The 15,866-nt window shown below is 36.5% G+C and overlaps 1 protein-coding gene across 6 annotated transcripts in view; it reads left to right on the top strand.

Annotated features, from left to right (window-relative positions):
• MMUT (methylmalonyl-CoA mutase) overlaps nt 1-15,222 on the top strand; it is a 41,239-nt gene extending 26,017 nt beyond the window's left edge. For 3 of the 6 annotated variants that reach the window (XM_086370733.1, XM_086370735.1, XM_086370734.1), the window contains exons 8-13: nt 473-588; nt 3,258-3,373; nt 5,095-5,226; nt 6,606-6,753; nt 8,997-9,164; nt 14,755-15,222. In XM_086370733.1, the coding sequence (XP_086226859.1) occupies nt 473-588; nt 3,258-3,373; nt 5,095-5,226; nt 6,606-6,753; nt 8,997-9,164; nt 14,755-14,883 (809 nt within the window). In that variant the 3' untranslated portion in view covers nt 14,884-15,222. Of the gene's footprint in view, nt 1-472; nt 589-3,257; nt 3,374-5,094; nt 5,227-6,605; nt 9,165-14,754 lie in introns of all 6 variants that reach the window. The other 3 variants (XR_015152752.1, XR_015152754.1, XR_015152753.1) reach the window with 1 other exon arrangement.
• Nucleotides 15,223-15,866: the final 644 nt, after the last annotated feature.

Raw genomic sequence — 15,866 nt, 5'->3', positions numbered from 1 at the left:
ATGTATAAAGTATATTTGGAGGCATTATAAAGCAGAGTTTGTAATTCTAGTTTATCATTGATAAATTTTAAAGGCTTTTTTGTTGTTGTTTAAAAGTGGTTGGCTGTAAGGGAATTAAACTACTAGAAAAGCTCTTGCACATTTATCTTCTAGCTTATAAATCTTAGATGGTAGCTGCTGCTACTGTCTTAATTTTGTAGTGTTAGAAGAGAGTTTATCAGAAGCTCTGGGAAAGTTTGAGAGAATAATAAAAGCCCTCCCTTTCAGATGTTTTGATATATACTTGTCTTTTCCCCTTCTACCCCTATTCCATATTGGTATTTGCTCATCTTTATTGATGTCTATTAGGAGTTAAGAATACTACTTAAAAATATCAAACTTATAAGAAAAGTATGTGGTGATCAGAGCATTACTGTTAGACAATTATTTGTGAATAGAATATACATATTATTTTCCTCTGGGAAATTGACAGGTTCTGAAGTAATTGTTGGAGTAAATAAGTACCAGTTGGAAAAAGAAGAATCTGTGGATGTTTTGGCAATTGATAATACTTCAGTGCGTAATAAGCAGATTGAAAAACTTAAGAAGGTAATAACAGGTATCATATTTGAGTGTTTTTTTTGGTATGCTGGGCACTGTCCAAGCCCTCATGTGTCCTGCTCTATTGTTACAACAACCATGTGAGGTATGTATTATTTCCCAACATTTTAGAGAGAAAGAAACTAAAGATAAGGGAGATTGAGAAACTTGCTCAGGATAAATAATTAAGCAAGACTCAAATCTAAGTCTGTTGATATTAAACATTCACCTTTTTAATCATAATGTCTGCCTCTGTGAAACTTGTATGTTCTTATTAGAAACTGCTCCATAATAATAATAAATCAATAATTTATTGATTTGAGCTCAAAGTTGAAAACAAGATTGAATTCAGAGTCCATGTTTGAACCCAGGTCTTCTCACTGTAATTTATTTTTGTGTTCCTGATACTACTATGAAATAATTATTTGCTTTCATTTTTTTTTAAATTCAAATATATTTGAATAGTGTTTCAGTAAGATATAATTTAGAATGAAAGATGTTTATTTTGATTGAAACTAGAGTACTGGTATAATTTTTTATTTCCAGTTTCTTACTGAGAGGAACCAAAGTATACAAAGTACTAAAATAGATAAAACATATTAATTCTTATTGTTGTAACTATATATTTCTATTATATGGAGCTACTTTGTCTCATAATCTCTGGCTTTAGTAATTACTGCTATTTCTAAGGTGGGAAAGTTGAAGTTCCTTAATGATTTTCTCTGTTTACTATCCTTGTGATTAAGATAGGACTTTCCCCCCCTTAGTTTAAGTATTCTTTTAAGAATCTAATAGACTTTGTCCAGTTAGAGTATATGCACAACATTCATCTTCCATTTGTTTTTTCTATTAGAGTTAATGGCAGATGTTTAATGATATTATTTCTTTTTATACCCTCATTCAGGAGTTTATTGTTCCTCTCCCACATTTTTGCCTTTTTTTAAAAAGAGTTTTATTTAGGATGTAGCATTATATTTCTAGTGACCACAAAAGTCTCAATATTTATTATATTTGGAAAACTCCTTGTTTCCTCTCTTTTACTTAAACTTTCTTAAACTTACAGCTTGAGGGCACACAGTTACCATAAATGATAATATAACTTATTTTTAGGTAAGAGAGAAATTCAGTAATGATAATGGATGTGGTTTGTTCTTTGCCTTTAATATGAATTTCCTAATCCCCCTCTGCTTATAAATATGTTAAAATTTTAGTGGCATCTTCAGATCAGATCAGATCAGTCGCTCAGTCGTGTCCAGCTCTTTGCGACCCCATGAATCGCAGCACGCCAGGCCTCCCTGTCCATCACCAACTCCCAGAGTTCACTCAGACTCACGTCCATCGAGTCAGTGATGCCATCCAGCCATCTCATCCTCTGTCGTCCCCTTCTCCTCCTGCCCCCAATCCCTCCCAGCATCCGAGTCTTTTCCAGTGAGTCAACTCTTCGCATGAGGTGGCCAAAGTACTGGAGTTTCAGCTTTAGCATCATTCCTTCCAAAGAAATCCCAGGGCTGATCTCCTTCAGAATGGACTGGTTGGATCTCCTTGCAGTCCAAGGGACTCTCAAGAGTCTTCTCCAACACCACAGTTCAAAAGCATCAATTCTTCGGTGCTCAGCCTTCTTCACAGTCCAACTCTCATATCCATACATGACCACAGGAAAAACCATAGCCTTGACTAGGCGGACCTTTGTTGGCAAAGTAATGTCTCTGCTTTCGAATATGCCATCTAGGTTGGGCATAACTTTCCTTCCAAGGAGTAAGCGTCTTTTAATTTCATGGCTGCAGTCACCATCTGTAGTGATTTTGGAGCCCAGAAAAATAAAGTCTGACACTGTTTCCACTGTTTCCCCATCTATTTCCCATGAAGTGGTGGGACCGGATGCCATGATCTTCGTTTTCTGAATGTTGAGCCTTAAGCCAACTTTTTCACTCTCCACTTTCACTTTCATCAAGAGGCTTTTGAGTTCCTCTTCACTTTCTGCCATAAGGGTGGTGTCATCTGCATATCTGAGGTTATTGATATTTCTCCTGGCAATCTTGATTCCCGCTTGTGTTTCTTCCAGTCCAGCGTCTCTCATGATGTACTCTGCATATAAGTGAAATAAACAGGGTGACAATATACAGCCTTGACGAACTCCTTTTCCTATTTGGAACCAGTCTGTTGTTCCATGTCCAGTTCTAACTGTTGCTTCCTGACCTGCATACTTAAGCAGCATCATATTTTAGACTCATACAGATGTGAAAACTTTTAAAAAGTTGAATTTTAGGTAACTTTGTTTAGGCATGTGGTTGGGTCCAGAGCTAATAAAGTATTATATAACTAAGATATTTCTAAGTTTGATCTCTTAAGTACTTGGGAGGGTCAGCACTATTGTTTATTATTGCCCTGCTTGTTTCTGAATTATCAGTGTTAGACAGAATTTGGCATTACTTTAGGAAGTTCTTAAACGTTGAAGGAGTGAATAAATGAAATGAATACCAAATGTAGGATATATGTTATCTCTTTCTCTTTTTTTTCTTTTGCTTTTAAAGTTAGGATTTTGGAACAGTTTCCATATGAAACGTGTGTGTATATATATGTGTATGTGTGTGTGTGTGTGTGTGTGTGTGTATATAATCTGATCTCTATTTTATTTTATAATCACACAAACTGTCCCTTTCCTTACCTGTTTCTGTAAGGTCAAATCCAGTAGGGATCAGGCTTTGGCTGAACGGTGTCTGGATGCTCTGACTGCATGTGCTGCCAGTGGAGATGGGAATATTCTCGCTCTTGCTGTAGATGCAACTCGAGCAAGGTAAAGGATATATAAGTTGGAAGTTTTCCAAATACTAAAAGTTGACCAGTTTAGTTTTTCAGAATCAGTCTTAAATAAGAGATTGATTCTATAAACCATGTGAACCTCAAAGAAAATAATTGGAAACCAAAATAAAATTAATTCTTCTTTTTTTTTTTTTTTTAAATATCTGTGCTTTAAAAACATTCATCCATTTTGCATGGAGTATATTAATAGCTGTATTTCCCTGTGGCTCAGGACATTTGAAGCTCTTGTAATATCACTGATTTACAGGTTCAAATTTGATGTTCTCTCAAGTATAGGAAGACATTATTATGCTCACAGTAAGCAAACCTGCCCTTTGTCAAAGGTGGACAGTATCTCTTTCTTTCTGAGCTATGTACTATGTAGACATCTTTGCCTTATAGAACATGCAGAAAAGCAAGTGACCCGCAAAATCTTTTCTCCCAATATATGATAAAGTCACTAAAGAAATTGGTTTTGCTTTTATTGTTTATTGCTTAATATAATTAATATAATGAACTTTTAAGTTGTTTCAGCTGCTTAAGGGATAGAATGAATAGTATGTTACTTTTTTGTTTGTTTTTCAGTTTTAATTTCTTAAAAGAAATAAGAAGACTTCTCTGCTTAAAATCCTTCAATGTTCTCCCATTTCTTTTAAATTAAAACCTAATCTTACTATGACTTGTAAGACGGCTGAATGTAACTCTTGCCTACTTCTCTGACCTTGTCTTATCCTGCTTCCTTTATTAGTGTCCCCAATTACCTTCTTTCTATTTTTAGCCCATAAAATATATTTTCCTACTTCTCAGAGTCATTCATTTGGCATTTCCTTTTTCAAACACTTTTCCCTCTTATGTTCCCTTGAGTTTCTCTTTCTCATCATTTAGATCTTAGTTCAAAAGCTGTATCTTCATGTCTTCAACTGCTTTAAAACAGCTTTCCCAAGCACCTCATTCTATTTTTCCTATTTTAATGTCTTCATAGTACTTATTACCATATGAAATTAATTTATTTGTTTGTTAGTGTACTGTGTGTATATTCTGACTGGATGATATGCTCTGCAAGGGTCAGTCAGTTAGTCAGTCAGTCAGTCATTTCAGTTGCTCAGTCGTGTTCAACTCTCTGCGACCCCATGAATCGCAGCACGCCAGGCCTCCCTGTCCATCACCAACTCCCGGAGTTCACTCAGACTCACGTCCATTGAGTCAGTGATGCCGTCCAGTGTTTTTTTTTTTTTTTTTTTGGTTGTATTTATCACTATATCCTAGCACTTACCAGTGCTTGCCCCATATTAGGTACTCAGTACATGTTGAATGAATTAATAAACAAAAATGGAATATGCTATTAATAAAAGATTTACTTTTTGTCAAAAAAATCTCACTGGGAATATTGCTCTTTGCCTATTTATATTGCTAAGCAGTGAATTGCTCAGTAATCTTTAGATACTTGTCTATTAGTAGTTTTTAGGTCATTTGGTCATTTTTCAGTTGACAAATGTTGAAAGAGATCACATTGTATAAAGGCATCCAGAGTATTTTTTTTTAATAAGTATTCTGAGGAAAGATGCAGTCATGAATGCGGTAAAGAGCATTCAGATTTAGGTTTTTGACAGCCTATTTTTGACAGAGGTAATAAAATATGTCTAAGTATATTGAATATTAAGATAAATATTATATCCCAAATAGTGATGTTATCAGAACCTCCATTTAATATTTTAGATGTACAGTTGGAGAAATCACATATGCCATGAAAAAGGTATTTGGTGAACATAAAGCTAATGACCGTATGGTGAGTGGAGCCTATCGCCAGGAATTTGGAGAAAGTAAAGAGATAGCATTTGCTATCAAAAGGTAATGTGTGAGATTTCTTAAACCAGAATGTCATCTTTTCTGTTAACACAATCCTCATGTATCTACTGTGGGCTTAATTTTCTCACATACAACTGGAAATTATTGGTATTTGACTTATACTTTGCTCCTTAATCTGTAGCTTTACTATAATAATATTTTGAACTTTGACCATAGTCCCCTTTAAGAGTTTCTCATTTAAAGCAAATGTTTGTTTAATGTTGATATTGCTTCACATCCTCCAGGGACTTAGATTTCAATCTCCTTAAGATGGTACACTTTTATATTTGCTTAAATTTTATTTATATTGTTTAATCACTCAAATAATTATAAAATCTTTACTTTTCCTATTTGAAAGTAAATATTTGGTTGCCATCTATGAATAAGTTAAAATCAGTCATTACTGAACTGATAGTAAGTAACATGGTCCAACATGAGTTGGAAATATGAATTAATATAAATTGATCATGTTTCTGTAGTGTGAGTAGTACCTTCCTGATGATTGGTTTTCTCAACCTCTGTAATAAATTTTCCACAATTATGTCTCTACTCATATATGAGGTAAATATCAGAACAAGCAAGGTGAAAGTCATCAAAATGGCACGTGTTTTTTTCTTTTAACAAAAGTAAATTTGTTTCTTAGTGCTTTTTCATCTGGGGTGTACATTTATTGACTTAAGCAAGAAACTATTTTGATTATACATTATCATAACATATCACATTGAGGCCACTTGGAGGAGTTCACACTTGTGAGTGGTAAGTGAGATATGGACAGTCCAAAACAGCTAGTGAGTCAAGTATATGTATAAATAATTCTGAAGGCGTTTTTTAGTTAATATTTTACTATTTCTGCATATTGTACTCTGGAGACTGTCTTAAGAAGTTGTAAAGTTGTTTTCTCATATTGCTTCACTGTGATGTTCTCAGTGTTACAGGCTTAGAGTCTTTCAAATTTTCTTCTAGGGTGGCAGATGGTAAACATACTCAGGCTTTAATTGAGTTCTTGATGTAAAACAAAGATATTAATAAAATATGAATAAACAGATTAGTTGTTTTTATATAAACTTGAAAGATATGCTGCAAATAAATTATAGTTTTATATCTTACCTTTGGGCAATTATTATATAACTGTTATATTTTATTTTATTTAATTTTTTGGTATCTAATGCCTTTATTCTCATTTTTATTTGCTAGCCCCTTAAATATAACTCTTCTACAACATCATAATCTTGAAGGTCTGTGATGCTATTTCTTTACTGACTTCCTGTCCTAAAGGTTTCTTTCTAGAAGTGATACTCACACCTGCTAACACTAAACTGTCTTTTCTTTTTTTTTTTTTTAGGACTCTTAAGCCTTAAAATATATTTTAAAATGTTCCTTAGGGTTGAGAAGTTCATGGAACGTGAAGGTCGCAGACCTCGTCTTCTTGTGGCAAAAATGGGACAAGATGGACATGACAGAGGAGCCAAAGTTATTGCTACAGGATTTGCTGATCTTGGTTTTGATGTGGATATTGGTCCTCTTTTTCAGGTATTGAAAACTGTTGGGAGGAGTTTCAAGTCCTGTTGTTATATGCTGCAGATAGGCCAACTGGAATGAAGACTACAGAGTATTCATTGAATTTTTACTGGGAAAGAAGTGCACCTTACTCAAGAGACTCAGCCTTTAAGTCTCCCATTAGAGTTTCCCCATTTGGGATTTTAAGATATTACTCAGAAAAGCTAGAAAAAATTTTTACGATAGTTAGCCCAGACTTCTGGGTATGTGTTCTTAAACTGTATTGCTAGATAAATATGTAAATGTGTTTAGAGTCTCACACGTTTAAGGTGAGTTTTGTTAGGAATCTCAACTATATTTAAGATTAAATGAATCGTATACAATGTATTTAGTTTGCTTTCAGTCTTCTAAGTTGAATACTTTTCCATTCTTCTTTCTTACTCACAATTTGCTATCTCTTTGCTTTAGTTTGTTTGCTTATTTTAAATCACAATCAAATATAATGCAAATATTTAGTGGTTAGCTTTCAGGAAATGTTTTTTTCATAAAATAAAATAATTTTTAAAAATTGTTGTCAGCCATTGGAACCTAAAGGAATTTTACAAATAATTGAAAGTTCATTTCCCCATTAAATACCATCTCTAAAAATTTAATTTGTCTTTTAGTACCATCAGCTTTGTTGCCATAATTCTGCATCATTTAAAAAAATAGTTATAGTTATCTGTGGCTAAAGGTACAATCATGTAGTACTCTGATGACTGATTTAATAAAAATAATAGATTTGATGTTTTTAAAATTGCAACATTTGATAATTTCCAGTTTGACTTATATAAACATAAGGCCTGGAACTGAATTATTCAAATGGAGTTTTAATCTAATAAATTTTGGTAGCATGGATGATATGAATAACAAATTATGCTTAAATTAAATGCCTTATCTTTAAGAAATGAATAGCAAGAATATGCACATTTTTAAAAGGTTTTAATTTCATGTTAATATTTTTTGCAGACTCAAGGTTTTACCAATATATGACTTTCCTCAGGATCTTCTTAAGTGTAGTTCTATTCATGAGTATAGAATCATTTGTTTTTGCACTAAAACTACAAGTCTTAAAATCTTGCCAAACTCCAAGAAAATTCACAAATTTTTATAGTATTTTTTCTGCTTATAATTATGCAGTGGTTTCTCAGATGGCCTTATTCTTCCCAATTGTCTTGATTTACATTATATGTATGAGAGACATGTAGATAACTTTTTTTTAATATGAAATGATTTAAATTCATGTACATTGTCAAAGCAATGTCATGAACTCATAACAAAGGAGATATGATCTTTGTTAATTCATAATTGAATGTTTGAAAACATCCTTTATAATTTTATATCCCAGTAGTAAACTAAGATAATAAATAAGAGACATGGCCTCACCTGAACCATCCCTTCTCTTGTTTATGCACTTCCCTGGTTGCTATAGCTCCTTAACTAGTTTCTACAGTTCTCCTGTTATTTTGCTCCATGAAGTAAAAATGAGATTGTCAGTTGCTCAGATGTGTCTGACTCCATGTGTCTTGACCCCATGGATGTGTCTTGACCCCATGGACTGTAGCTTGCCTGGCTCCTCTGTCCATGGAATTCTCCAGGAAGAATACTAGAGTGAGTAGCCATTCCCTTCTCCAGGAGATCTTCCTGACCCAGGGATTGAATGTGCATCTCCTGCATTGCAGGCAGATTCTTTTACTCTCTGAGCCACCAGGGAAGCCCTATTTTGCTCCGTATATTACCGTTAATTTCATATTTCCATGGGAGAACAAGGTCCTGGTGCTTCGTAGTCCACAATCTTCTGTCTTCTCATTCAGTTTTAATCCTAAGGTTCACTTTTTTATGTTGCATTTTAAGTTCAGTCTTTAATTCTTTAGATCCTATCACATGTTACCTCTCTTTAATGTTGGTAATGAAGACAACAGATGTATTTTTTAAAAAATTATGATGACGAGATAATATAGTTTGCCTATATCTCCGCTTTATCTTAAAGATTTTGCAGGGAACTTCATCTTGATATAACTTAACTGGTAAATGGTAGAGCTGGAAGCAGACACAGCACTGGTGTTTATACAACAATGGGATGAGGTGGTATTTGAGAATGGTGAAATATGAAGTTATATTCACATCAAGATTTTTAATGAGCACAATTTTGGAATGTCCACCGAAGTAGTTGTAACACTTTAGAAACACTTTTTGGGATTAATAATGATTTGCGTCTTTACTTTGTAACTGTTCAGACTCCCCGGGAGGTGGCCCAGCAGGCTGTGGATGCAGATGTGCACACTGTGGGTGTGAGCACCCTCGCTGCTGGGCACAAGACCCTAGTTCCTGAGCTCATCAAGGAACTCAACGCCCTTGGACGGCCAGATATTCTTGTCATGTGTGGGGGAGTGATACCACCGCAGGTATTTTCATCTCCTACATTTTCTGGTACTGTACTGGGACTGCTGAGTAACAGTAGTTTGTATGTAATTATTTAATTTACTGTATATTTTCTCTAAAAATGTGTTGCAGAGTTAGAGCCAAATTTGAACCAAATTATTTCCTAGTGCTTCTACTAAGTAAATTCTATAAAAGTGGTCAATGTTGTTTTCTCTTTAGACTGTATTATAATTCAGTATGCATACATGCATGCTAAGTTGCTTCAGTCGTATCCAACTCTTTGTGACCCCATGGACTGTAGTCTGTCCTCTGTCTATGGGATTCTCTAGGCAAGAACACTGGAGTGGTTGCCATTACCTCCTTCAGGGAATCTTCCCGACCCAGGGATCAAACCTTCGTCTCTTAGGTCTACCTGCGTTGGCAGGCGGGTTCTTCACCACTAGCATCACCTGGGAAGCCCTCAGTAAGCATAATTTAATAATATATAATGCTTCTGTGAGAGAGTTGCCTCCCTACAAATTAGTCACCTAGATAGAGATCTGTCTTCTTCATATTCAGTAAGCACCGATGGAAAAGGAACAGGCTGAAAGTAATAACATCTCACAACTGGGAATAGAGAAGAATGGTGAACACACAGTGAGGATATCAGCCCTCCCCAGGGAAGGAGTGAACACCCCTCGTCCTGGCAGTGGAGTCAGTCCCTTAGTTGATCAGTCTGTAGCACTTAGCTTCTGTTGTTTCAGAGTTGCTACCTTGTTCTTTTCCTCCATATCCCCATCCCTGAATGCTGCCCTAACTTAGCACTGTATCAGTTACATGGTCCTATAAAACCCCCTTTTTCATGAAGCTAATTCAATTGGGATATAGTTTTCTGAGAGCCAAAAACACCTAATTCACACATAAATGGAATCAGCCTGTCCTGAAAATTATGGCTGAATAGAGATGTGGATTCTAGAACAAGAATGTGGATCCTCTTAGGAAAAGATAAATGGATGCTAGGTAACAATAATGTTAATTAATTTATTAAGGAGACAGGGAGCTGTCCACATATGACCTTGTGCTGTGAGGGCTTAGTTGCTTAGTCATGTCCCACTCTTTGTGACCCTATGGACTGTAGCCCACCAGACTCCTCTGTCCATGGGGATTCTCCAGGCAAGAATACTGGAGTGAGTTGCCATGTCCTCCTTCCGGGGATCTTCCCAACCCAGGGATCAAACCCAGGTCTCCCACATTGCAGGTAGATTTCTTCACCATCTGAGTCACCAGGGAAGCCTGTGAATACTGGAGTGGGTAGCCTATCCCTTTTCCAGGGGATCTTCCCGACCCAAATATATGACCTTACCAATCAGTTAAAATAGTTAAGATATAACCTGGGTCTATTTCCAATCCAGTTTTTAATGATATCAAATTGTGTTTTTACTGAGAATGGAAAAAATATTGAGTTACAAGAACTATAAATGAGATTGCTCCTAAGTAAATGACTGTACGTACTACAAAGACCCAACCATTATATAGCAGGAATCTGTCAGTGAAGTGTGACCTTGTGCCCATGTTTTCAGTTTTTCTCCTGTTACAATTCAGAATATAAAATAATGAATGTATACACTACTTATGAAATGAGAAAATACATATGTATGAGCTTGTGAGGTTGGTTATAATGTGGGACTGGCAACCCAGCTGTATATTACTTCTTTCTAACAACACAGTACTTAATGTGGTATAGTCAACACAAAAGTGATTTTGTTCCCTGGTGGCTCAGATGGTAAAGGATCTGCCTCCAGTGCAGGAGACCCACCCAGGTTTAGTCCCTGGATGGGGAAGATCCCCTGGAGAAGAGAATGCCTACCCACTCTAGTATTTCTGGAGAAGAGAATGCCTACCCTCTCTAGTATTCTTGAGAATTCCATGGACAGACGAGCCTGGTGGGTACAGTCCATGGGGTCACAGAGTCAGATACGACTGAGTGACTATTTAATTTTTATTAGTCAACACAAAACTATTTTTGTTAGCACCTTTGCCTCTTATTTTGACAAGTATAGTTTATTATTTGAGAATATAAAGGGCTTTAATTCTTTATTACTGTCTGACTATGGAACACTTGATCTGTATTGCAGTTTTAGAGCCCATAATATTAATACCTAAGCTCTTAGGCATGATATTAAAATGTAAGACTCAAAATAATTAGGCAGTACAAAGTAGTGGCATTGAAATACAAATTTATGCCAGCCTGGATGGTAGGGGTTTTGGGGGAGAATGGATATATGTATATGCATGGCTGAGTCCCTTTGCTATTCATCTGAAGCTACCACAACATTCTTAATTGGTTATACCCCAAATACAAAACGTTTTTGATGTTAAAAAAAACAAATTGAGAAGAAATGCAGGCCTGTAATACAAGGGGCTGACACTTTCAAGACGTATATATCATAGAAGTCTCTGGATATTTAAATTACCTAGAACATCTGTGGAGAAGGCAATGGCACCCCACTCCAGTACTCTTGCCTGGAAAATCCCATGGATAGAGGAGCCTGGTAGGCTGCAGTCCATGAGGTCGCTAAGAGTCGGGCACGACTGAGCGACTTCCCTTTCACTTTCCACTTTCATGCATTGGAGAAGGAAATGGCAACTCACTCCATTATTCTTGCCTGGAGAATCCCAGGGACAGAGGAGCCTTAGCGGGCTGCTGTCTATGGGGTCACACAGAGTTGGACACGACTGACGAGACTTAGCAGCAGCAGCAGCAGAACATCTGTAGGTGTTTGCCATGCTTTTTCCTCTTGAGTTTAAAGACGAAGGATCATTTTTTATAATGACACACTTGTGTGTTAATATGGGCATCTTTTTTTAATATAATGATATCAGTTAACACCCATGCATTTTTCTCATTACTTGTTTTCAGTAAATATATAAAATATTGCTATTATTCAGCTGAAAGTCTCTTAGCTTTTAAATTAGAGAGCACTAATGTATGGCTGTTAATCAAAATGATTTAACCATTGCCATTGTGGAGCTTATAGCAATAAGACATGTAAAGTGCCAATGCAGACTTATGGTATTATAAGAATATTACAAGGAAATAATAGAGACAGAAAAGAAGTAGTTAGGGGATAATTGGCATGACCATGTAATCTATCATCTCATGTGATCAATTTTGAGAATGAAAAATGGATACTACTGAAAAGGGTGTTGCAAAAACAAATAATTCAATTAAAAACTGGGCAGAGGATCTGAATAGACATTTTTTCAAAGAAGACAAATGGTCAACAGGTACATGAAAAGATGCTCAGCATTACTAATTATCAAGGATGTGCAAATCAAAACCACAATGAGATATCACCTCATATCTATTAGAATAGCTGTCATAAAAAAGACAAGAAATAACAGGTGTTGTCAAGGATATGTAGAAAAGGGAACTCTTATGCACTGTTGGTGGGAATGTAAATTGGTGCAGCCACTATGGTGAACAGTACAGAGATTTTTCAAAAAGTTAAAAATAGAGCTACATATGATCCAGCAATCCTAATGCTGGATATTTATCTGAAGAAAACAAAAACACTAGCTTGATATATATTCACCCCCTCCCATGTTCATAGCAGCATTATTTACAGTAGCCAAGACATGGAAATAACCTAAATGTCCATCAGTGGATGAATAAGTAAAGAAAATGTGACACATACACATACACAGAAGAATATCATTCAGCCATAAAAGAATTCTTGCCATTTATGACAACGTGGGTGGACCTTGAGGGCTTTATACTAAGTGAAATAAGTCAGACAGAAATACAAATACGGCATGATCTTATATGAAAGAACGGTTGCTAGAGGCAGCAGGTAGAGGGTGGGTGAAACGAGCAAAGGGGGCCAAAATTACAGACTTTCAGTTATAAAATAAATAAGTTCTGGGAATATATGTACAGTGTGGTGACCATGGTTAATAGTACTACTAAGTCACTTCAGTCGTGTCCGACTCTGTGCGACCCCATAGACGGCAGCCCACCAGGCTCCCTGTCCCTGGGATTCTCCAGGCAAGAGCACTGGAGTGGGTTGCCATTTCCTTCTCCAATGCGTGAAAGTGAAAAGTGAAAGTGAAGTCGCTCAGTCGTGTCCGACCCTCAGCCACCCCGTGGACTACAGCCTTCCAGGCTCCTCCGTTCATGGGATTTTCCAGGCAAGAGCACTGGAGTGGGGTGCCACTTCCTTCTTCGGGTTAATAGTACTGTACTGCGTATTTGAAAGTTACTAAGAAAGTAGTATGTAACTAAGTAGTAACTTAGAGACCAAGGACTAAGGACATTGTTGTTGTTGTTTGGTTGCTAGGTAGCGTCCGATTCTTTTGCTACCCCATGACTTTAGACTTCCAGGCTCCTCTGTCCATGAGATTTCTCAGGCAGGAATACTGGAGTGGGTTGCCATTTCCTTCTCCAAGAGATCTTCCCAACCCAGGGATTGAACCCACGTCTCTTGCATTGGCAGAGGGATTCTTTACCACTGAGCCACCAGGGAAACGCTTAAGGACATAGTACTAAGAAACGAAGAGAGTTACTAAGAGCTCACAGTGTTACACGGTTTTCAGTAAATCTTAAAAGTTCTAAACTCATATGTGCACACACAAAATTTTTTTACTTATTTATGGTAATAGACGTTAACTAGATCTACCACGGTGATCATCTTACAGTGTATGCACATACTGAATCATTAGATTGTACACCTGAAACTAATGTCCATTATAGCTAAAAAAAACCCACAAAAAACAACAGAAAAAAAACTCATGGAAAAAAAGTATTGCAATAGAAAGCACAAGCCAGGATGTCCTGGAAATATGATCACCCTAGTGAATGAGGATTGGGGCTTTAAAGCATCTCCTCAACTTGATATTATAGCTACAAATACTCTGATGTTGAAACAGTCTAAAGCCTGGAACAGTACTTGTGCCCTGGGAATCTTTTCACTCAAACTTTGTCTTTAAAACAAACAAACAGCAGCAACAACAACAGAGAATTTTTTTCAAATGAGTTAACATGAGTTTGAACAAACTCCAGGAGATAGTCAAGGATAGGGAAGCCTGACGTGCTGCAGCCCATGGGGTCACGAAGAGTTGGACACAGCTGAGTGACTGAACAACAACAACAATTTTCATTTATAGAAAATCTAATTCCAGCATGAAGCCAAATTCAAAGTACTGCCATTCCCTAACTGCAGACAAAGCACCTTGGAGGAAATAAGTAGCCTTGTAAATCTGAACCTATAATGTGATACTGAATTTAACACAAATAATGGCAAGTGGTAAAAATTTAGGTAAGGTAATATGGTGTAGGGTCCAGAAGTTTTCACCTGGTGGACCATGCAGCTTCCCACCACGAACAAAACACTGAGGTTTTGGAAAATGAGCAGAATGTCTTTTATTCTTTTAATGTCTTGGAGGGTAAGGGTCAGGGTTAGGCAGGCCCAGTCATGGAGGATTTTTCAGCCCCAAATGCCAGTAGTGTATCACATAACAAAGTTTGAGGCACTGAGGATAAAGAAGAAAGGACAGCATTCATTGTCCTTTTGTTTCACTTTCTTGAAATAGAAATATTGTCTCTTCTATTAATAAAATAAATTCTTTCAACAGGATTATGAATTTCTGTTTGAAGTTGGTGTTTCCAATGTATTTGGTCCTGGGACTCGAATTCCAAAGGCTGCCGTTCAAGTGCTTGATGATATTGAAAAGTGTTTGGAAAAGAAGCAACAGTCTATATAACATCCTGTTTTGGGGTTAGCTTTTTTCTGATCTATTCTTTCAGTAATGATCAAAGAGGCCATGTTCTTCAAATTATTCAACACCTAATATGTGCTTTCCTGAAAGCTTTACATGAAAATACCTGACTTATAAGAATGCTGTCATGCTATGTGTATGTGTATAGTTTCATTTTAATTTTAAAAATTAAAATTATCCTTAAAAACTCTGTAATACATGCTGAGTACTTTGTCAGACACTTGAAAGAAAGGTATTATTTTTAACAGTTGTGATATTTCTTTGAAATATTTCTTATAAATCTGCTTACTTTCTATTTTAAGAATTAAACAATACCTGAAGCAATCTGACTAGTCCTATTCTTTCAGTGTAGTTCAGTTTAGTCGCTGAGTCATGTCCGACTCTTTGCGACCCCATGAACCGCAGCACGCCAGGCCTCCCTGTCCATCACCAACTCCCGGAGTCCACCCAGACTCATGTCCATTGAGTCGGTGATGCCATCCAACCATCTCATCCTCTGTCATCCCCTTCTCCTCCCACCTTCAATCTTTCCTAGCATCAGGGTCTTTTCCAAGGAGTCAGCACTTCACATCAGGTGGCCAAAGTATTGGAGTTTCAGCTTCAACATCAGTCCTTCCAGTGAACACCCAGGACTGATCTCCTTTAGGATGGACTGGTTGGATCTCCTTGCACTCCAAGGGACTCGTAAGAGTCTACTCAACACCACAGTTCAAAAGCATCAATTCTTGGGCGCTCAGCTTTCTTTATAGTCCAACTCTCACATGCATACATGACTACTGGAAAAACCGTAGCCTTGACTAGTCATATTCTTTAATTTAGTTTTAACTGACTTAAAAACCAGAATATATAATCCATATGTAAATACAGTAATTATACCTATTCTTGGCAAAAATAGTAGGAATATTTATGATGGGAATATATTGTGATTGTGGCCCTCAGTCAAATTCTACCAGAATTACTTTGATACA

This window comes from Bos grunniens, chromosome 23, assembly GCF_055505025.1.
Source record: "Bos grunniens cultivar Pamir isolate PY7600 chromosome 23, Bosgru_T2T1.0, whole genome shotgun sequence".
Classification (NCBI taxonomy): Eukaryota; Metazoa; Chordata; class Mammalia; order Artiodactyla; family Bovidae; genus Bos; species Bos grunniens.
This window is presented reverse-complemented; position numbering and strand designations above follow the sequence as displayed.